General features: G+C 40.5%; 1 protein-coding gene across 2 annotated transcripts in view; it reads right to left on the bottom strand.

The window, feature by feature from the left end:
• DYRK4 (dual specificity tyrosine phosphorylation regulated kinase 4) overlaps positions 1–24,693 on the bottom strand; it is an 827,849-nt gene that overhangs the window by 506,444 nt on the left and 296,712 nt on the right. For both annotated transcript variants that reach the window (XM_085652599.1, XM_085652598.1), the window contains exon 4: positions 12,779–12,942. In XM_085652599.1, the coding sequence (XP_085508725.1) occupies positions 12,779–12,942 (164 nt within the window). The remainder of the gene's footprint in view (positions 1–12,778; positions 12,943–24,693) is intronic.

The raw sequence follows: 24,693 nt of genomic DNA, 5'->3' as shown, positions 1-24,693 counted from the left end.
CCTGCAACATGTGGACTCAGTAACCCTTCAGTTGCATTTACCTACTCAATGGAACATCTATCCTGAGATACATATCGCCTGTGTGAGGACAACTTTCCCTAACAGGCCCTCAATATGAGAGGAAAGCTTTTTAAGGAGAATGGAAGGGGTATGCCATTTCAGACAGATAATAGAAACCTGCCTCTTTTGTACAAGCCCAACATCTTGCTTCCATCAATTGTATGCTGGAAGAGGGAATGTGTGTTATATCACAATAGGAAAGAACAACATGCACTGTCATGAGTTTGGAGAACTCCTAGGCCACAAACATGATGCCTATGGAGGACCAATACATGATGGGAAACAGCCATTACAATGCAGCCTTTACCCGGCACAACCATTATATCCCAGGATTTTATAATATGTCTTTACGAATTTTGTTGCAAAGGCATGGGTGGTAAAGGCATATGCATTTTAAATGTAAGTATTAGGTAAGCATTAGGCATTTGTGCATGTGTGTGTGTGTGTGTCTGTGTGTGTGCGTGTGCACATGTGTGTGTGTGTGTGTGTATATATATATTCACTTAAAAAACCATAGGTTTCACACATGTTATAGTTAGCTGGACATTTCACTCGTAAAAAACCATTGAAATTCCCCGTTATAGTTAGTTCAGATAACTATAACTCGCGCGACCGCAATCCACTGCTGATGACGTTACATATTACATCACTCATGAAAAGGTCAGTGACATCACTCATGACATCACAGATGACATCATCCTTGTGATAGAGTGGCGGTCGCGCGAGTTATAGTTATCTGAACTAACTATAACGGGGGAATTTCAATGGTTTTTTACGAGTGAAATGTCCAGCTAACTATAACATGCGTGAAACCTATGGTTTTGTAAGTGAATTTGCAAGGTTTTTTAAATGCTAATCCCTAACTATAACGTGTGTGAAACCTATGGTTTTTTAAGTGAATTTGTAAGGTTTTTTAAATGCTAATTTATGTATGTATTATTATATTTTTTATATATTTATTTTACAATAAACTACCTATGTATATAGTTATAGATTGACCGTATCCTGTAATATGGAATGGCTCATTTAAAATGTTTTTTTAAGGGTTTTTTACCGTGCACGCACGGTGCGCGCACGGTGCGCGCACCCCGCGATTTGTTGAAAAAAGAATAAAATGTTTTTTTCACCCTTCGGGGTCCTTCAAGGACCCCCTGACAAAGGCTAGGGGGTCAGGAACTCTCTACCCTGCCCACTTTTCACGTTCTCCACCTTTCTTTTTCACTGTCACACACAAAATGGCGGCCGACACTTCCTGATTTCGACCGATTCGAATGTTGACTGACATGTAACCACCAATCAGAATTACGCTCGCGCACGTTATGGTGCGCGCACGGTGCGCGCTTATAGATATTTATGTACCTTTAACTGCAGTTTTCTCAGGAACTACTGAACAGATTGACACCATATATGCAAAAGGCACATGCCTGACCTGAGGACTACCTCAAGTAATTCTGTTCAGCCGTTCGGGCTGTACCTTCGACTAAAGGTCCTATGGGAAAATGCATGGGGAAAACACGTTTTGGGACCCCCCTTTTTCTCAGCCCCCGCTTGACGAATCACCCCGAGACTTTCAGGGTAGGAGCTGAGAGGGGCGCCCCATTAGTTTTGAAAATTTTGCGAGGATTCGTCAACCGGCGCCAAAGTTATTCAAAATAGAATTTTCAGATTTCCTATGGAAACTCGGTCCTAACTATAACTATCTACTGGCGACCGCCAGTAGATAATATATATATATATATATATAGGCACGCAGTATTCCTCAGTTTTGCGCAAACAAGAATACACGAACTCCTCTTCGTCGGTGAACACTCTTTATTACAAAAAGTATAAGAGTCTCCCTTCTGTCATGACGCGTTTCGCCACCGAAGTGGCTTGATCACATGGGACAAACTTTGCGTATGACGCGATTTAAAAAGGCAAACACACCCATCACATGGTGGAGAGGAAATAGAAGACATACTATCGTATTACATTTGCACCTTCCTGCGGAAAAACAGACTCTTAATAAATGCACGTAATTCAATTACAAACATAATCAGAAGTAAGTATAGCCCAGTGTACCGAGTTAAGCACTATATACAAAGTTTAAATACATTTTGTTGTAGTAAACTCGGAACACAAAAAGAAATAATATATACATGTAAGTTTTTCATCATCTATGTTAAAAATGAGAACATATGTGATACATGGGCAATTCAAGACAAATCTAATGTGAAATGTAAATCATACACAGTAGAAGAATAATAGATATACGTGCAAAAATAGTCAGCTATGTATTCTGACACTACTCCATAGATATATTGACGATCTTTTTATTCTATGGAAAGGTTCAAGAACAGAAGCTGAAGATTACATAAAAGCCCTGAATATTAATAATGTTAATCTGGTGAAATTAGTGCAACAGAGGTTAACTTTTGGGATTTGAAAATATTTATTGCAGACGACCAAATATTCACTACACGGTATTGTAAACCCACAGCTGGTAACTTTGTCTTAGACGCAACCAGCAGCCATCCAAATCCATTGAAACGCAGTATTCCCTATGGAGAACTACTTAGACTTAAGTGAAACTGCACCAGAAAACAGGATTATGAACAAGTTGCATGTGATACATTACACAGATTTAGAGATAAAAGGTATTCGAATAAGGTGCTCAAACATGCTCAAGAGAGAGCAGAGAAGGTTTCACGTAACAGTCTATTAAAAGTAAAAATTGTAGATGAGAAATTAGATCAAGAATTTAGGCTCATCACCACCTTCTCAAAAGATGCAGGCGCCATCAGTAAAATCATACGTCATAATTGGCATATCTTGAAAACTGATCAGATTGTAGGAAAGTCAATACAGAATTATCCCAAAATATCATACAGAAAAAATTGTTTGATTAAAGACATCGTAGTACAGAGCCATTTGTCTGGAACTTCAATTAGTCCACAAATTAGAGAAATCACAGGATTGTTTCCTTGTACTCAATAGAAAGCATGCAAAAATAGTGGCAAGGTACTCGTATATCACGTACCAGGCTGCAGCAAAGCAAGACCTATAACTAAGTTTCTGAGCTGCAACACACCATACTGTGTGTATTGTGTAAAATGTCTGTGTCAGCTTCTGTATATTGGTAGCACGATCCATCCAACGAAACGTAGGATCTTAGAGCATGCAAGAGCAATTGAAAAAAATGATCACACTTATCCAGTCGCAAGACATTTTGCAACTCATCATAGGAACAACAGAAACTTATTTCAATTCGTTTGTCTGGATCATGTTCCCCCTGAATGAGAGGGGTGAAGATAGAGTAACTAAACTAAGAAGATTAGAGTCCATATATATTGTGGATCTGCAAACTAAGATGCCTCTCGGCCTTAATATCAAAGAGGAATTAGCTGTCAACTTGCAATAAAACAAAATAATATATACTGTTAGACATGGTAGCTAGAGAGAGTTTAGAAGTTCCCACTTTTTTTCTTAAAAGGTAGCAGTTGGTCCAGAAAGCGACCATTTTGTAAACTAGAATAAATCTGTTCAGTCGTTTTTGAAATATTAAGGAAAATTCAAACTTGTATATAAGGACACGAAGACTCCGCGAACGCTCCCGATCTCATGCTGAGATCTGATTGGTGGCCAACACTTCAAACCAGGAAGTGTTGGCAGCCATCTTCCGAGTCCCAGAAAACCAAAGGAAAAAAAGAAGAGGGGGCAGGGTAGGAAGTCCCTGACCTCATAGGCCTCTTGGGCTAAAGAAATGTTTTAAAAAAATTAAAATTGGCAGCTGCTAAACTGGATCCAGGGCTCCCACCAAAATAATAAAAAATAAAAAAATAGAAGCAGGGGCTTTCACGCATCTTTACTTATCAGCCCTCGGGTGGACCAGGTCCCAGGGGCAAATGCAAATAAAGGAGGGGGGAGCACAGCACCCCCTCCTAGGGCTTATAAATGCCCTGGAGACCACCAACTTCCTGGGCCAACTTCTTTTTTTATTTTAAATGACAGGGGGTGTGCGGCGCCCTTCCTGACCCGTCTCAGCCCTGAGGACCACCACCTACATGGGGCTGGTCCTACATATACGAAAGGAGAGGGCACGTTGTCTCCATCCTGGAGCCATGGATGGCCCTGGGGACCACTGCCCCTCAGGGCTGGTTCCTGCACGCCGGGACAAAATTGCTTGCTTTGGCTTGGCAGGAGCTTTACCGCTCCTGCCAAGTTACAGCAAACGCTTCGTTTCCAGCAGGCCAGAGCTCAGAAATGCTCTTGCTTGCAGGAAGCGAAGCAGAATTGCTTTCAGACACAGGAAGTTGCATGTTTAGCACCTCCCTTTGTCTGAAGCAATGGTGGCTCCCGCAGGAGGCGGGGAGCCGGCAGGGACAACGGGGGCATTCAGACCCCCGGGGTCCCAGTGGAGACTGGTGCCCCCACATGGCCGGATCGCAGGGGATGGGGTCCCCGGGGCTGAAATTAGCCCATGGAGGGGGGGCACATGGCCCCCTTTCTCCTTTTGAAAGAAGCCGGGCCCCGGGAGATGGGGTCCCAGAGGCCAAAATCGGCCCGGGAGGGGGGCTGCATGCCCCTATTATAAAATTGAACATGCTGTGTTGTGTGGCCCCCTCTTCCTTTTGAAAAAGGCTGGACAATAGGGTACCTGCTGCCAAAATCGGCCCGAGGAGGAGGGAGTACCGCCCCCCCCTCCCCTATAACAAAAAGGCCAGATCCGGAGGGATGGGGTTCCCAGGGACAAACTTTGCCTGGTGGAGGGGACCCCTGTTTCCAAATATTAAAAAGATAAAAAGACTGGACCCCGGGTGCTGGGATAGCCAGGGCTGAAATCGGGCCTAGGAAGGAGGGCCACGTGGCCCCCTTTACCTAATAAAATAAAAACATTAAAAAAAGGTCAGCCCTGGGGAAAGGCACTAGAGGCCCGCCCCCTTTATCAACCACCAGTCTGAAAAGGGGACTTACTGAGAGGTCATTGAAGGCCATGCCCCCTTTGTCAACCACTCTGCAAATTTGCTTCCTGGCACTCTACTGGTCAAGGGATGAAGTCCCCTTGGATGCTGAGGGTCCTTGGGGCCAACAAGTCCTCCTGTTACCTCCAGTATGTCCCACAGAGCACAATTGCTGAAAGGACTTCGGAGGCGACACCCACTTTCTCCACCACTGTGCAAATTCACCTCCTGGCACACTGCTGGTTGGGGGATAAAGTCCCCTTTGCTCTAAAGTGTCTTTGGGGGCCAACAAGCCCTCCTGTTACCTGAAGTAAGTCGCACACAACGGAATAGCTGAGAGGTCTTTTGAGGCCACGCCCCTTTCTCTGCAAACGCACCTCTTGGTACACTGCTGGTTGGGGGATGAAGTTCTCTTGGATGCTGAGGGTTCTTGGGGGCCCAGAAGCCCTCTTGTTACTGGAACATTAAGTCCAACACAGCAGGATTCCTGATTGCTAGTTGGAGGCCTGCCCCTTTCTCCACTACTCTGCAAATGTGATTACTTGTTTAAAAAACCCATAGAAATTAACTTAAGAAACCAAGGTTACAGGGATGTTATAGTTAGGGAATAGAATTTTAAAAACCTTAGAAATGCACTTAAAAAACCAAAGGTAGGTTATAGGGCCGTTATAGTTAGGAAATGGAATATAAAAAGCCCTGGAAATTCACTGAAAAAAACAAAGGTTACAGGGAAGTTATAGTTAGGCTCAGATTTCATTTTTACAAACCCAGTGAAATTCAGCAGTTATATGTACCTGAGTTAACTTATGCCTCCGCAACGCACTGCTTATGTCCTCACATATTACATCATTCATGACATGGTCAGTAACATCACTGATGACATCTCAAATGACTTCACTGATGACATCATCCACAGAACCACTCACACCCAATACAACCTCTTGTACACCCACTCCCACACAACACTCACATATCTATCCACAGACTCATACCAGCACTCACATACCCACTTGCTCCTCCATAGAGGCACTCACTCGTACAGCCACTCACATAACCATTCATACACCCATATAACCACTCACACAACCAGTCACTCACCCATACAGCCACTCACATAGCCACTCACACACCCACTTATTTACCTATGCAGTTACTCACACACCCACTCACTCACCCATACAGCATCTCAATACAGCCACTCACCCACCCACCCACCCATACAAGCACTCATGCACTCACTCACACACCCACACAACCATTTACACACCCATTTACACATCCATACAAGCACTCACACATCTGCTCACACACCCATACAGCCATTCACACAGACACTTACTCTGCAATACAGCCACTCACACACCAACTCACTCAACCAAACACCCACTCAAACAGCCACTCACTCACCCATACAGCCACTTTCACACATTCACTCACTTATAAAGCCATTCAGACACCCACTCACTCACTCATAGTCATTACACACCCACTCATTCACCAATACTGTCACTCACACAGCATCTCACTTACCCACAAAGCTACTCACACATCGACTTATACACCCATACAGCCACTTATACACTCATACACACAAGGATACATACAGTCACACAGCCACTCACTTACTCTACGTCAAAATTGTCACTCAGTAGTAGTGCACCTAGTGTATACTAACGTAACTTTTGTAGTAGGTTAGTATATATGTTTAACCCACATAAACTCTTAAAAACACTTGCACTCACTTGATGATGTCACCAGTGATGTCACTCTAGTTGTTATTTAGAACACTCTGGGACATTTTGTCATTGGGCAATACTTGGGCTACATCTGGGTGATATGTGTGCTACATTTGGGCTCTTTTGTCTCTGGTGGCCATCTTGGGAGACTTATTTGTTATGACGTTTCCTAATTTCCTCATTTACTACAGTCTCCTCAGTAGGAATACTTTCAGTTGTTTACTTTGATTCCATCAAGAAGGCATTCAGATGTGTCACACATTTGCCATAAATTCAGAATGTTACCACTCTGGTTGCTCATTAGATCACTGTAGTAAAGCTACTGCTCACCAGGGAAGTCTGCTGCTGGTATTCAAAGTGCATGTTTCAGTCTGCATGTCAGAATTTTTTAATGAAATAGAAGAGGATTTGAGAAGTCAATCAAAATGTGCCCTAATTTATCTTTTTTCAGCACTAATCATAATTTCTATGGCAAAATGAGCCCCCTCATTGTGTGCCTTTTAAATTAAACTACTGACTCTCTACTACTCACTCGCTACTACTCACTCTCTACTACTCACTCTCTACTACTCTCTCCCACTCACTCTCTACTACTCTACCACTCACTCTCTACTACTCTCTAAAATTTTTCTTTCTGCAGCACTAATCATACTTTCTATGGCAAAATGAACCCCCTCATTTTGTTCCTTTTTATATTAAATGTTTTAAGAGTTACCACTTTATTCCAATCAAGATGGCTTCTGGTATGCCATACGTTTGTCATAAGTAGGACTGTTAGCGCTCTAGTTGTTCTTTAGAACACTCTGGGAAGCTGCAGTAGAACACAAAGGAATCAACTGACAGTCTCTGCCCTTTCTGGATGTACATGTTTTACTGAGAATGTCAGACTTCATTCTCACATGACTGAGAAAGATAATGTGAATTTACAGAAAATATGCTCTCAGGTTAGCTTATAGGTCACCTTCCAAACCTCTGTGAGAGAAGCATGAGAAAATATTTTTCTCTCAAACATGATTCATGATATCCCAGCAGAAGGCTTTTTCACATGGTAAAATCACCTTAGAACACTCCAGAATTCCTAAAATGAGTATGATACTATCAACAAATGATTTATAATGTAACTAAAGTCTTAAAACCTTCTATTAACTGCAATGCTTTTTAATGAGGTGCTATCATGTATATTGGTCCCATAATGACTGCTAACACTTCTTGGATGAAGTGCTGACAGCCAATCAGATCTCACGATGAGTTGTGTGTTTAGGCTCCGCCCAGATATATATGTGATTTTGATTTTGATTTTCTCAGGAACTACTGAACAGATTGACACCATTTAAGCAAAAGGCACAAGTCTGAACTGAGGACTACCTCTTTTCCAAATTTGGTGTAATTCCGTTCAGCAGTTCGGGCTGTAGCTGCTGCTAAAGGTCCTATGGGAAATTGCATGGGGAAAACACGTTTTGGGACCCCCCTTTTTTCTCGGCCCCCGCTACACGAATCATCCCGAGACTTTCAGGATAGGAGTGGACCGGAGCTGGCCAAAAGTTTAGAAAACTTGGCGAAAATTCATCAATCGGCGTCAAAGTTATTGGGAATAGAATGTTGCGGATTTCCTATGGAAAATAGTTCCTAAGTATAACTACCTACTGGCGACCCCTAGTAGGTAATATATATACATATATATATGTATTAGTCTCAAAATAATGATGGCGCGGCACTCCTCTTGGCAAAGATGTTATTTTATTTCAAGTTGTAATCCTTCCTACGCGTTTCAAACCGTAGTTCCTGGTCACGGCGGATTATTACATTGGTCCTACCTTGATTTTTAACTTATATACCTGTATATGATGATGCTGTTATAATGCATTCTGGGTATAGTAGTTAGTCTACTTTCAATGTCAGAAAACTTTATTTGTTTCTACATGAGGATGTTTTAATTGATAGCATGCTTCAATGATGGTACGTTGAGATCACAGAGAAGTACCCTTTCAATTACTCTCGTCATTAATTAACGACAAGGAAGCGTTGGATTCAAAATAGTGAAACATGTGATCGATGTGAGAAATTTTCAAACATCGAATCATTTTTAAGGTACAGTTAGTGACTAAGTGTCAAAGGACATTTTACGGCTGAGTGCCCATTATATCCTGTTCTCATCTCGCATCTTGGAGCATGCTAATACAATTTGCAAAACATTGCAATTGTTGTTCAATTTACATTTAGGCTTATTTATACATATTTTAGATAAGTGTTTCAAGACTTACTACATTTTAAATTCACATTTTAATCCTGATGTCATGGGGCATCCCATGTTCTTTGGCATATTAATCAAAACATTTTTGAATCTATTCCTAATCATCGTTCAGTTACGTTATTTCCCATTCAGTGCTTATAGATGGACATAGAGCTCCTCATCCCCATTCAAACCTAGGGGATGCTTGGTTTTAAACCTCATTATCATTCATGATTCCAGTCTCCGTCGTTTTTGTGTTCGATTACCTCCTCGCTCACTTGGAGGTACTGTCACCAGCCCTGAGTATTTGATGTCCAACCAGGTTTTTCCCATTTGAGTTGACATATGTTTTGCGATTGCATAGGTGTTATCCATGTTTTGGATTGCGCGTGTATGTTCCAGTATGCGCTTTTTTAGGGGGCATGTTGTACTTCCTATGTATTGCTTTCCACAGAAACATTGAAGTATGTAGACCACAAAAGTTGACTCACATGTTATAGTTTCTCTTATTTCGAATATCTTTCCAGTTGGATCTATGAGATTCTTTAAGTTCTTTCCAATTTTACAGGCCTTGCATGACGTACATTTTGAAAAACCTTTGGATCTGGACTGTAGCCATGACTCTGTTTTTGTGGCTTCAAAGTGACTCCTCACTAGGTGATCTGAGAGATTTGGTGCTCTTCCATAGGATATCAATGGACGATCTCCTATGTTTACTCCTATATCTGGATCTTTTTGCAGTACATTCCAATATTTAATCAGTATCTTTTGAATCTTAAAACCTTCCTTACTATATGTTAGTATTAATCAAGGTTGATTACCATCAGTTTCTTGATCTCTTTTTTTTTTTCTTTTTTTCTTCGTAATTAATGTTTCCGCTCTGGTTTTTTGTCTCATTTTTAGTTCTCCTCGTTTGATGTTTATGTGCCTGTATCCACGTTGTAGAAAATGTGTTTTGGTTTCTTCAAGTTTGTTCTCCATTTCTTGTTCCTCTGAACAATTTCTCTTCATCCGCAATAGTTCTCCATATGGTATGCTTTTTTTTTAAAGTTTGGGGATGAAAACTTTGACCATGTAGTAGACTGTTGGTCGCTGTCTTTTTTCTGTGCACCGTAGTGTGCATGCAATTGTCTTTGATGTAAACCTTGGTGTCAAGGAATTCGATTTCTTTGGGACTTGAATTGTATGTAAATTTAATACCCACATCATTTTCATTCAATTCTGCAAAAAAGGTCTGAAACTCCACTTCAGTTCCCTTCCATAATAGGAATAAATCGTCTATAAACCGTAGCCAAAGGGCTACGTTCACCATATGGTGGTTGTTTTCTTCTCTCCAAGCTATGTTCCTCTCCCACCAACCCATCATGAGGTTCGCATAGCTTGGAGAGAAGGAAACTCCCATCGCAGTACCACAACATTGCACATACATCTTTTTGTTAAATAAAAAAATATTGTTGTACAGGCACATAGAAATCATGTCAATTAACATTTCAGAGTGTTCTAATTCACTGATTGGTCTCTGATTCAAAAAGTATTGTATGGCATGTAATCCTTTATTATGATCGATTGAGGTGTACAGCGACACCACATCGATTGTTATCAATAAATAATTTGGTTGCCATTGGGTCTCCATTATTGTACACAAAAAATCTCCAGTGTCTTTTATATAAGAACTTAACGTTGGAACAATAGGTGCCAGGAAGTGGTCCACATATAACGACACATTTTCATATAGGCTTCCACAGCTAGAAATGATGGGATGCCCTGGTGGTTTATTCAGTGTTTTATGTACTGTGGGAAGTATATATATATACAGGAAAAATACTCATAATAGCTTGTAAAACCTTGACCACACATTTGGCTTTACCATTCATTCTTTTACAATTAAATTTATTGTAAAGGCATGCGTGGTAAAGGCATGTGCATTGTAAAGTCATGCATGGTAAAGGTTATGCATGGTAATGGCATTCGTGTTGTAATGGCCGCATTATAATGGCATGCATTACAACGGAATTTGTGGTTCCATCATACATCCATACATGATACATTAGAAAAAAACATCAATTCTTCAGGATGAATTAGTTCAACCACTATACATTACTGTAGCTTCTCCAAAAGGAAAATATCTTATTGGTATATTTGCATATCGCAATTTCTTGTCCATTTGCCCACATTTTCTCATCCAGCCATTACATTTGGCAATTAGTATCTCCCAGCTCAATCTGCACATTCAGGATTAGGTATGTTGCATTTTGACTCAGGGATCTGTGTTCTAAGTTCTGATAGGCACTCAGTGCTTCAAAAATAAGACTGCTCTGAGCCATCACTTACAGTTTAATCTACTTCCGTTCTGGATTATTAGTAATATGTTCATATTTAACCATGAGTCAGACACTGGCAGGTTGCCTGTTCTCATCTGCACATGCTTCTTGAGGAGTGAATAAATGCAATTGTGTGTGTAAGTGTCCCAGCAAGGCAATATTGTAAAACATTTACTTTTATTTACAAAAATGTTTTTCTGTTTTCTGTCTCCTCTGGTAAAAAAGTTAATGTTTTTAGTGATGGAGAGGGGTTCCAGGATTTGGATCTTAAATCAACAGTTGGAGAGAGTGCAATATGGGTTTAGCCTAAACCTTATCTGTTTCAGTCTTGTATGTAACAGAGACTAGCTTTTCAGTCTGATTATGCCATTAGCAGTGAGAATTTCTTTTCATTTCTTCGAGTTTAAAGATTTTAAGCCCAGTTGAGTATCTTATGGTACTTCACAATAATAGATCCCCAAAGGAAGTCAGAGCAGATCGCAGCTTAAATAAGCAATACAAATAAATGCTAGCATTCCTTTTAAATTTAAAGTTAGTGAAGTGTCATGCCTGTCATTTTAGCAATTTTCATTTGAAAATGCTTGATGACAGAAAAATACTTTGTGGAGTTATCTTTCAATATTTGCTCAGATATTACATTTATTTATTTTATGGCCTATTTAGAGTAAACAAGGAATGTTTTTTAGATACAACTTGTTAAGAGCAGAAGTATTTTAATTGTCAATGTTTCTAACAACTCTCAAAAGACACAGAGTTTTGGTTCTTATTACATTTCATAAAGAGAAATCTTCTGCCATTTTTTCTTATCTTTACTTTTTTATATTTTAAGATGTTCCATGCAGATTCCAACTTTTTGTACCTATTTTCTAAATATCAAACAGAATTTTCTATATTTTTGTAGCATTCAACTACTGTCTCTAAATACATGTGTTTGTAGACATTTGGGGGCTAGATCATTTAATATTTCTATCTCCCTTCAACATCTAATTATTTTGGATTCTCAATAGATAATGTAATGAAATCATAAGTACAAAAGGTGCCCTAGAAACTAAAGATTTCATTTAGATGCTTACGGTGATAAACGGAATATGCAATTGGTCATTACTCATCCCTCTTTGTAAGACAGTCACAGGCAAGGAAAATGCAGAAGTAGGGGTGAAGGATGAGGAGTGAGGAAAGATGGACAGGGAGTGTGGGATGACAAGGAGGAATGAGGCTGTCCTAAATAGATGTCGTACAAAAATTGATGTTGTATTTATATAGGTTGAGAGTTAAAAGATAGGAACACTGATGAAAACCCAAAATGCTACTACTTGACATCTAAGAGAAATGCTAAGAGACGTTTTCCTCGCAATATTCCGTTTGCTTACCTGACATTCGCTAGCATAGGAGCTGTACTGAAGCACCTTGAGGTAACCTACTTGACATAACAGCTGTGTCTCAATCCTTGGAGGTGTAAAATGTATGATTTAAAATAAGATCTCCTCATACCGTAATGTACGTTCCTTGCTCATCATCATAAGAACTGTTGTTTTCTGTTTCAGGAACACCATCAATTTTTCTGGCATCCAGCCCAAGAAACCATATTTCTGAATAGCCCAAAATCTCGCTTTGTTCATATGCTGTTAGGTGGTTTTTGAAATGCTTCAAGGCATCTAAATACAAATAAAAGAACAAGCAGAAACTATTCAGTATAAAATGTATTGGCAAAACAATTTAGGAAATACTTTCACAGAATACACCTGATGCGTCAATCTATCCACACATTTCTCCCAAAGAGTATTTACTGAGGAGCTACAATATGCACTGTAGAATACTGAAGAGAAGGATCCAAACAACTGAGCATGTTCATTACAGAAGCATGTTTCTGATTTGTAAAAGATGCGCCTGGCTTATGACAGTCTGACAACTACCTTTAGACAGAAAGGTAGCCCTAATTTATGAAGGTTTAGCACTGGTGTAATGAAGTCATAAGAAAACCAGACCTGATTTACCAGACCTTAGATTCTTGGATTAAAACAGCATTATGAAAGGAAAACACTTTGGTTAATCCCAAAAGATTAGTTTATAAACTTGAATGTCTTGACCATTAAAATTTAGAATAGCTTTCATTGTACCAGGCACAGTGTGCATGGAATAGCATCCCACGGGGAAACACATGTTTCTACGCCATTATTCAGGTAGGTATTTCCTGCCCTCACTTTAAAAGGCAAAGAAGAACCAATACTATAGATATATGCAGTAATCAGAGAATACATAACCACCAAGAGACTCTGGCATTATTTAAAATAAAAACGATTCATTGGTGTGTCCTCTGATACGTCTTGAAAATGTGAGGAAAATTTCCTATAATTAGGGCCAGATGTATGAAATCATTTTGCGTTCGCAAACGGTGCGAATTGCAAAAATCGGCCATTTGCGAATGCAAAATGGCCTTTCCCAATATATGAAAGTGTTCCTTATTTTGTGAATGCCAATATTGCGAATCTCAAATTGCGAATTCGCAGACCAATGTATGAACCATTCGCAAATTGCAAATGTTCCAAAATTCGCAATTTTCCTAACGCAAATTACCACCTTTTTCCATCAGGTGGTAACCAAGTGAAAACTATTTAAAAAGGCCCAGAGGGCCTCAGAATGTTTCATAATGGCAGCACTGTATGTCATAGCGAGCAGGATGAAGATTGCTGCAGCAGCACAGAGAAGGAGGGGAGACAAGAACGCATTTTTAGAGTGCGCCTAACCCTGTTTCAGCAGACAGAGGAAGAAATCTATGACAAATATAGATTAGACTATTCTACAATCCTAGATCTGATAGATGAACTACATCCACTGCTTCAGCATCAAACTCACGGGGCCAATGCCATTCAAACAAATGTGCAGGTCCTATGTTCACTGCACCTTCTAGCTTCAGGGAGCTACCAGGGTGTGATAGAAGCAGCAGGAGGGGTCTCCCAAAGTGTGCTTTTGTGCTTTTCGATGTCTTCTTGGACACAATGCTCCAGAGCAGTAATACTCAAAGTACGGCCAGAGGGCCGCTTGCGGCCCTCTTGACATTTCTAAATATGCTGTAAAATTGTGTCCACATGCCATGTTGCACAACCTTGCAACAACCAAAGGCATGCCTTTGGACCTGACAGATTCTGAGGAGGAGGATGAAGTACGTCGACTTCACCAACCAGCAAACATTGCAAGGGCAGCAGATGGCAGACAGAGAGGTGCTGAAATCACACAGAACTTTTTTTAAGTGAGTAATGATGAGACAATATACGACATAAGTTTAACTGTTAATGTGTTTTATTCATCCTTGAATCCAAGTTGTGTTCATTCACACATTGAAAGTAAAGGATAATATTAGAGAAAGTAATGATGCAGCAAGCATAACTTTTTCCCAGGTCCTGCCAAGAAAATAGAATGCTACAGGTTATGTCACCCGATTGCTTGTCAAGACTCAAGACTTAAATCCGTACATAACATAAGTAGTATGGTTTAAAAATACCACATCCCTGAACACAGAGCAGTAGTACACATTTTTTAAACAAAAATAAGGAAAAGAGCTGATAAGGATCACAATAAACATGTTCCACTTCAGTCATCAACCAGGTATTGCAGAACCTCCTGGAATGGTGCACTACCACACCCAGGGAAAACAATGTTGTTCAAAGAATGACGAGAAAACAAAAGTAGAGCTTCAATGGCAAACTCTGCAAAGTGGCGCTAATGTGTTTGTGTGAGAATAAAACCAATCTGGCCACTTTGAAACTGCTGTGTAATGCTTTATTCAGTTATTTATTTTTCCTATTTTGCGCCTGTTTTTTCTCTTGGTCCTAAGGCTGCACTTTGGAACAGAAATATGTAAGAAAAAGACATTTCCAACAAAAGTGTTTCTTTCTTTTTTGCATCCATTTCACATGGGGACTAATGAAGGAAAGTAGAATGAAACAGGGGATAAGATTTGTTTATTGAAGCACGGGTTTCAGTAAGTGAGGAGCTGAGAGAGAGACAGAAAGTGAGGGAATAAAAGGAAGAGAGGGGGCAGCTGACAGTGGCAGCACAGCAAAAGTGGACACTTCCTACACTAATCTCACCTTAATACACCTGCTGGGCACCAAGGGACTCACACGCGCAACAGAAGCAGGCTGCAGTGTAGGCAAACCAGGCCTGCCTTGACACTCTTGACTCCTGGTGGAGTTTACAACACTGGTGGTCTACAACACTCCGAGTACAGTCATGGTGCGCGCCAAAAGAGGCAAATGAAAACGTTTTAAAAAAATGATGACAGGCATGCCCCTCACAAGATAATTGGTCCATTCTCTCTGGGGGCAGGCCATTATCAACGAGAAGCAGGGCCGTCATAAGTAGTGCGTTTGCGCTATGAATGATTGACGGCTTTATTACAGCCTATTACAGATTCTCTGTGGGTGCTGCAGGAACCACTAATTTTGCGCACACTAGGGCAAATGTCACCAAAGTTTCCGCAACCTGCCAGGGTAGTTTTTTCCCCACACAAATGGGAAAAATTTCACAAATTTGTACTGGAAACAGCCCAATCTGGCAACACTGTCTGCAGCCTCCAAGAGTGTTCTAAAGAACAACTAGAGCACTAACAGTCTTACTTATAACAATAGTATGGCACACCTAAAGCCATGTTGATTGAATCAAACTGGTAAAACTTAAAACATTTAATTTAGAAAGAAACATGATGAGGGGGTTCATTCAGTCACAGAAATGATGGTTAGTGCTGTAGAAAGAAAAAGTAAAATTAGGAAATGTTTTAAGTGAGATCGCAAATATTTTCCTGTTGTACTTCAACAGGAGCAGCCTGTCAGTTGATTCCCTTGTGGTCTACTGAAGCCTACCAGAGTGCTCTAAAGAACAACTAGAGCGCTAACAGTCTTACTGCACACCTGAAGCCATCTTGATTGAATCAAACTGGTAAAACTTAAACCATATAATTTAGAAAGGAACAACATTAGGCGTTTCATTTTGTCATAGAAATTATGTTTGGTGCTGTAGAAAGATAAATTAGGACTCGTTTTAAGTGTGTTCTCAAATATCTTCCTCTTCTATTTTACTAAACCATTCTGACATGTAGAGTGAAACATGTAATTTCTACACCAGCAGCAGACTGTCAGTTAACTCATTGGAGATCTGCAGTTTACTACATTGTTCTGATGAGCAACTAGAGATCTAACATTCTGAATTTATGCCGAAAGTGTGGCACATCTGACCACTATCTTGATGGAATCATAGTGGAAAATGAAAGCATTTTCTACCGAGGATCCTGCAGTAAATGATGAGATTTGGGTGCTTTATAACAAATAAGTCTCCCAAGATGGCCACCAGACAGAAAAGAGCCCAAATGTAGCACAAATATCACCCAAATATAGCCCAAGTATAATCCAATGCCAGTAGTGTACAAAACACCCACACATATTGGGCTTCTTTATAAAAGTGCATGTAAGGGGCAATACATACTAACCATTCATGAATGGAGCTAAAAAATAACAAAAATTAAAGATATGTTTTTATTTGCTGTCTTCCACACTATCAGAGGGTGCGAAGTTGAAAATGCTGACAATAATGGTTTCTTTCTGTGAGAGTGGTGTGCCATTCTAATGCTTAGTTTTTAAGTTCCTGACAATATTGCATCTATATGATAAGACCAAAAAATACAATTTGTTGGAACTATATGAGGTAATGTATGAGTGGTTTTGTGAGTGGCTTTATATGCTTAATAAAAGGTGAATAAGACACTTTGAGTGTATGAGAATGTGACAGTTTGTCTGATTTGCTAACTAAGTGTGTGAGAAGTTGGTTTATAATCTGTTACTTCGCATGAGTATATTGTGCATTTGCTGCTTATTACATGGTGTAATTAGTAAACAAAAACTGTACATTTAGAGTTAAACTTTTACCTAGCAAGGCATTAGAAGATGTGGAAATATTTACATGTGTATATATGATGTGCTGTTCTCAAAGAGTGGTTTTCTTTGAATTCTGGATGTTGCAGTTCTGTTTCACTACTTTGTCAGACAGAAACACAATAACATTAACTTACCCAAAAACTACTTGTGCATGCAGCAGATTCAAACATAGTTCTTGTCATATCTATATGGTTCTCTTTTCCATAACACAGGCACTGAGGAGTTTGTTTATAGTCACCAACATAGATATTTAGAGAGCAATAGAGATACTAAAATAGACAGTTACATACCGGCACATTTACTTAAACGTCTCATGGCACTGCTACAAGTGTCTTCCTACAATTTCTCAGATATGTTGGTAACTACTGACAAAACCTTCTCACACTCTTTCAAACATGCATGATGTTTTGTAGCACAGGTCCTGTGTGTGCACTTTCACTTGGAGCTTGACTTGCCATGTAAAAGCTATTTATCAAGTCTTAAATCTAAGTTTCAGTGTGCACAAGTCACATGTGAGAGATGCTGTAGGTGTGCTATAAGGTATGCTGGTTTGTGCCTAAAAGATGAGAGATGTTGTTTTCAGTTCACTAAGTTACTTGTGCACTTGCATGCCCCTATGCCAAGTACTACATAGAGTATGCCCTCCCTAAAGCAAATGACATACATGGTCCAAAAAACATAAAGCCTCTGTTTCAGCTATTGAGACAAATATAGAAGCACGTATAGATTCAGTCACTAGTTGCAGTCACACCTATGTAGCTCTGAATTGCCTAACACAGGCACTGAAATATTTCTGCAGCCACTTACATAAACATTTAGACAGCCATAGAGGTATTACAGCTGGCAGTTACATATTAGCACATTAACGTAAACATCTCATGGCACTTATAGAGGTGTACTTCTACACTCTCTCAGATATGTAGGCAAGTACTGACACAATCTTCTCAAACATGCAGAGAAATAGTTTTTAAAAACAACCCAGAACCGGCCCGAACCCCCCTCCCCTCTGACTTGCCTTGCAACTCCATGACACCCTCCTTCACTCATAACAATTGCACTGCCCCCAGTATCACATTCCGCCGGCAAATTCCCACCGGAATAACTTCAATTGCTTCCACCCCGGCCAGCAAACACACGGTCGCAAAATTCTCCGAAGCCAACCCAGAGCGAGCCCAGACTACAGACAGTATATTACTGAACTTTCTGAAGATGCTCCCCACCCGACCACTACAGCTCTGACTGCTCATTCAAATTGTCTCCATCTCAAATGCAGACCCTATTCTTCACACTCAAACCAACTTCACTTCTAGGCCCAATGACACTGACCACCCCCTTAGCAGATTCTACTCTACTTCCTCAGACCCTGGACCTGCAGCGTTCCTGCCTACTCACAAGGCTGGTAACAACAATGATTCACTCACCCAAATCCTGAAACGTATGGAACAAAAACTCGACTAGACAAGACCTCTCTAGCTTGACCAAGCCAACCCGCTCACACTCTTAGGGTAGAAACAAATCATCACACCACACAGATTCTCCCACGACCCTACAATGCACCCCCTGGCCCTCTACTCCCTTACGTTATCAGTCCCTCAGACCCCATTGAGCTCTCCGCCCCATATCAGTACTGGAAGCTAATGCTATTAGCGATTTTTACCACTCAACAAACCAGAATATGATTGTTAAGCCTCCCTCCACAATCCCAGTAATAGTGGGCACAGATAGAATCCCTAGAACTATCAACTTGCCCAGACCACCTGCTCAATACACTACAATTCAAACATTACATGCTAGCCACAATTATCCCTGCCCTTTTTCATGCATGCTCCTCAACTGCAGATCAGCAGTTCAACACACTACAGATATTATGGAAACTATACTCATTGATGAAATAGACATCGCCTTCCTCAATGAATCCCTGCTCAATGACCACTCTTCCCCCTTTCTAGACCTGCTTATCCTACCAGGATACAGCATCATTAGGCACAACAGACCTATAAGAACAGAGGGGGACTAGCTATCATTCACATAGAAGGAATACAGCTTTCTATATTAAAAACCACAGAATACTCGAACTTTGAGTAACTTGTACTCAAACTTACAGTCAAAGGCTCCTCTCCTATTAAACAACACACTATCTACCACCCTCTTGGTGATCATGCCCTCTTCCCAGAAGACTAATTACACAATTCTCCTTAACGGACACGAAGGACGTGTTCTTGGGTGACTTCAATATTCACTGGAACAACCCAAAAGACACCACAGTCCAGAACTTCACCGACCTTCTTGAAATAAACGATCTTAAACAACTCTGCAATGAACCAGCACACATTAAAGGATCCACTCTTGATGCGATTTTCACCAAAAATGATTTGGTCTCACTTAGATCGATCTCACCCATTGACTGGTCCAATCGCTAACTCATATTGTTTAATTTCAATACATGCATCAAATCCCATCCAGCCCTAACTGATAAACCCAAGCACTGGACCAGGAACATCAAAAAAGGTCCCATTAACTGAACTGGAAACCAGGATTAGTGCCCAACTACAACGTCACACTCCCAATTACACCGTAGATGACCACACAACACACTTTAACACAGAGATGAGAGAGGTTTTTGATCAAGCGGCTCCACTCAAATTAAAAAGATTGAGGTCTATCAAATCAAAATCTTGATTCAGCGCTGATCTTCACAATGAGAGACGCCAACTCAGACTTGCGGAAAGGGCTTGGTGACAGAACCCCTCAACAATGCACCTAGCTCTACTTAGAACTACATGGCTGTCATACAACAAGCACATTTTAAGAGAAAAGGCCTACTTTTTTTGCAACCAAGTTGACCATGCTAAGAATAGGCCCAGGGAAGTCTTCAACATTGTTAGAAAACAAACCTCCCTCACATCCCAACACAAAATAACAGCTACCAATTAACGCTGCAAAGAAATTGCCAGCTTCTTCAACGATAAAATCACAAACATCAATCAATCCTTCATCCAAGTCAAATATTCGCCATCCCTCCTAACATGCCCCAATATGCTTACTAATGACCAAATGGACCTAAATTATACTAAGGACAACTATGATCCCACCTAACTGAAAAACGTGGCCAACTGGTCTGACTTCAAACACATGACAAAAAAAGAAGTCATCAATATAATTGCGAACTTAAAGCCTACTTTGCACACTACGGGTCTCCTCCTGCCCCCAATAGTACAAAGCCTCAACCACATCATTGCCCCATTCTGGACAAAAGACCATTAACTCATCTCTCACCTCAGGCTCCATACTAGACTCCCTCCAACTAGGACAAATCACTCCCATACTCAAAAAACCAGGGGCTAACGCGAATGATCTCACAAACCTCAGACCTATCTCCAACCTCCTGTTCCTAGCCAAAACCATGGAGAAATATGTTCTTCAACAACTTAACCAACATATAGATGATTACAACCTCCATGGTACCTTCCAATCAGGATTCAGACAAGGTTGTAGCACTGAAACGGCCATGCTCAATATCTCTGATGACATGCACAGAACCTTAGATGAAGGTGAAGCATGCTTACTCATCCTACTTGACCAGTAGGCAAATATGAAAGGTTGGGTAAAGAATACATCAGGACATCCTGGGATTTACCTTACACACACAGATGTTGGAGTGGGGGGCTTGAAGTGTTTATTAGCGGTGCACACTGTGAAAATGCACTGAGCGGTTCACTCATATGTCGGGATATTAGTTTACACGGGGAGTGTAGCGGTTCCACTGCAAATTTATCGTGCCACCTGCAAGGCTCACCAGCCGCTGTGATTAATCCAATGTGTGGACAACTTTCAAATGGAAGTCACCTCATGTTGAATGATCAGAGCTGTTGTGGCATGTTGCCAGGTATCCCATATCTAGTAACGGTTGCTTCCAGGGTCACTTGCTGTATGCAAGTCTTGTTCCCTCAAATAGACACAGTCAGGGAGTCACCTTTATGGCCTTCACTGAACATCTCTTCTATACGAATTGATACTTTAAGCAGAATAAAAGCCATTCTTTTACAACAAACCGTGCCTTTGACCTCGGCCAAAGAAACCTATGATCTACAAGTCGCAAGGACTTCGGCTGAGATACATGCTCTGTTAAGGACAAATTGCCCTACACATTTCCCAGAAATGTTGGAACGTATCTTAAACATGTCTGATACAAACGGTATTGTGCATGTATTTAGGCCCGTATGTTCGGGACTGTTAACACCTTTTCAAGCAGTCCTTGGAAACATTCCAAACTTCATACACTCGGTGTTTGGTGATCTGCCGCTGATTCTAGCAATCGTCGCAGGAATCCTATTTTTATTCCTACTGCTGCGCTATGGCAAGCCAATCCACCAGCGTCACTCATGGCACCTTGGAGAATGCTCTCCTGGAAAGGAAGTGTCGTGAGCGCATAGTGCAACTATTGGGTTTACCTCGTCTACGAGAACTAAATACCACATGGTTTCTGTCATTCAGACCAATCTGGCAAGATAGCATCTTACCTGTTCTACGCTGCCTGCTTTGCGGTGAAGAATGTGTGCTAGACATCTGTCTAACACTCCCATCAGTCGTGCCAATGGATATCGATACTCTGCTGGACCCGATAACAGCCCATGCTCTGTGTTGTCCCCAGAGGCTACCGATCCTGATGACGGCATTCATTGAGATCTCACAGACGCAACATGCTACTGCTGAGGTACGAGATGGATTAACAGGCACACAGGTATCAACAAACACTGCTACTGATGATGCATCACATCTATGTGCAGTTAGTCTTCTAAACAAGGTAATCGACCTATCACCGACAACAATAGACGACTCTTTGTCCACAGGATATGGGGATTTCATGTTTTCCCCAGCATCTTCAAATAACTTTTGATTTGGCTCACAGTGCACCATGTAATCTATGAATGCGGCCTTCATTTTTTCAAAACAAAAGACAAAATTTGGAACTTTTCTAAGATCGCACTTTTGTGAATATTGACTTTTTTTCTTTTATGGCTAAAAAACTCTGCTTACAGTAGAACTATTCATAGAGAACAGACTTCTTTGAAAGACTTCCAGGGACACATTGTCGCCTTTTTCCACATTTATGCAATCACGACATAAAATGGCTCTGAACTTTTTTCCTTTCTGTAAAACTGAACCATTTCATTACATATGTGTATATATTTTCGTTCATTCACTTAGCATTCAATGTAAATATATGCTTAGAATGAAACATTGCTTTAATATGTACAGTAACTTTGCATTTCATGTGTAGAAAACTTTTAACAAAGACTCTTTTTAGTATGCTTTTACAAATGTTTTAGTGAACATGTGATACTCAATTTTATGTTTTTAGCATGTTTAGCATTTAGTAATATCGATCATTCGTCAATGGAGTGGGTGTTGTGTTTCGATTTAGATACCCGTATATAGGTTTCTCTGAATCATGTCCTTTTATAGGCACAATGTGCATTGCCCTTATTTAGGCATAGAAACCCAGTCCTTATTTAAGCATTAAGCCATGCTATCCAAATACAGACATGGTCACCTACATCTGTCCATCCCACGTCACAACGAGTTCTTAGAAACCAGACCCTTAAGCCAAACGGGACTTTCCCAAGCTAGAATTATTGATTTCTCCAAGAACTCATCTTTTATGCATAAACTACTATTCCTTAGGGGCTCATCCATGACGTCTTCCTCTGCCCGACTTTACGTCAATGCTAGCATTCCTAAGCACCTTCCAGGTATAAATATACCTTCCCTTACCCTGAACCACGGCACGACTCAGCATGACTTGACTACATGGTTCACCACGGCAAGTTCGGAAGAGACCATATCCCGGCCTGACGCACTGACCAGATTCTGTCATCCCTGCTCGCAGAGAATCCAGCTTCCAGTGTTCTGACTCCCTTCGCTGGGTGTTAGAGTTTGAGACCCCGAAAGAGATTCCCACCTCTCTCATTCTAAGGTATGGAGTTGGCTAGAACCTAGAGGGATACTTGGCATACTAAACTTAGTATATACCATACTATAGAAAATAGCACCTACCTTTACCTCATACTACACTTAGGTTAGGTACACTGGGATAGAACAATTTAGAACCATCAGACGAGTATTCACTTTTTAGCCTGTGTTATTTATGAATGTATATATGAATATATGTCATAGCTAAAAGACAATGATATTGCAGTATTATTTCTTCTTACTACTTACGCTGTACGTTTTATATCTTGCTTACTGTCTAATGATTGTAACAGCTCATAGCTCTTACACGAGAAACAAGACTGTTCAATACATCTTTTTATTGAAACGCTTGTCTATCTATTTCTGTGTAACTCTGGAGAAACTAAGCATGCACGATTGAATGAGTGAAACTGTTATCTATCGTTTCCACGATTCTGAGACGTGTTCCGATTCTAAGGGAAACAAAGTTGTCATGTTTATGCGGTTGTCAGAAACTAATCCCTTCTTGTTCATTCGAGAAGTTTCTAGTGACCTCTGCGTTAGCTGGCTTACACAAGTAATTAAGTTTAATGTACTCGATAGGAGCATACTGACCTTAGTCCTATGCAAAAACTATTGTGTATATTATTCCAATGCGCAGAGCCTATAAGGGAAATAGGAACTACACTACACTATTGCACTGTCACTGCAAGCTTCACTTGGCATGCTATAGGTGTTTCTGAAGTGTCAAACCCATGCTTTAATGCACATAAAACACTTCTAAGGTATGCTGTAGTATGTCATTAAGGATGCTGTTTTGTGCTTAAGAGATTGACAGATGTCCTTTTGAGTTGAATAAGTTACTTGATCACTTGTAGGCCTCTATGTGGAGTACTAGATAGAGTATGCACCCCTACAGCAACTGATATACATGTTTACAAAAGCATAGACCCTCTCTGCAACCTAATCAGACAGCTACTGAAACACATATACATTAAGTAATTTACTGCCTGCAGCAGACTCAAAGGTAGTTGCAGTCACACGTTCATAGCTCTCTATTCCCTTACAGAGGCACTGAAGTATTTGTGCAGCCACTTACATACACATTTAGACAGCCATGGAGCTACTAAAACACACAGCCATTTACTTAAACATCTTATGGCACTCATACAGGTGTACTGCTTACATATGTAGGAAAGCAGTGACACAACTTTCTGAAATATGCAGAGATATAGTTTGTGAATCATGGATGATGGCTACTAGTGTAGACCCTGTCTGTGTATTCTTACTCCAAGCTTCACTTGGCATCTTATAGGTCTTTCTCAAGTATCAAATCCACTTTTTAGTGCACAAAGTACACTTCTAAGATATGCTGTAGGTGTGCAATAAATGGTGCTGTTTTGTGCTTAAGACATTGACAGATGTCTTTTTGAGTTGAATAAGTTACTTGTGCACTTGCAAGCCTCTATGTCAAGTACTACATACAGTATGCCATTCCTCAAACAGTTGGCATAGATGTTCACAAAA

Source organism: Triturus cristatus, chromosome 4_1, assembly GCF_964204655.1.
Source record: "Triturus cristatus chromosome 4_1, aTriCri1.1, whole genome shotgun sequence".
NCBI classification, from domain to species: Eukaryota; Metazoa; Chordata; class Amphibia; order Caudata; family Salamandridae; genus Triturus; species Triturus cristatus.
Note: the sequence above shows the minus strand (reverse complement) of the source record. Positions and strands in the feature narration are given on the sequence as shown.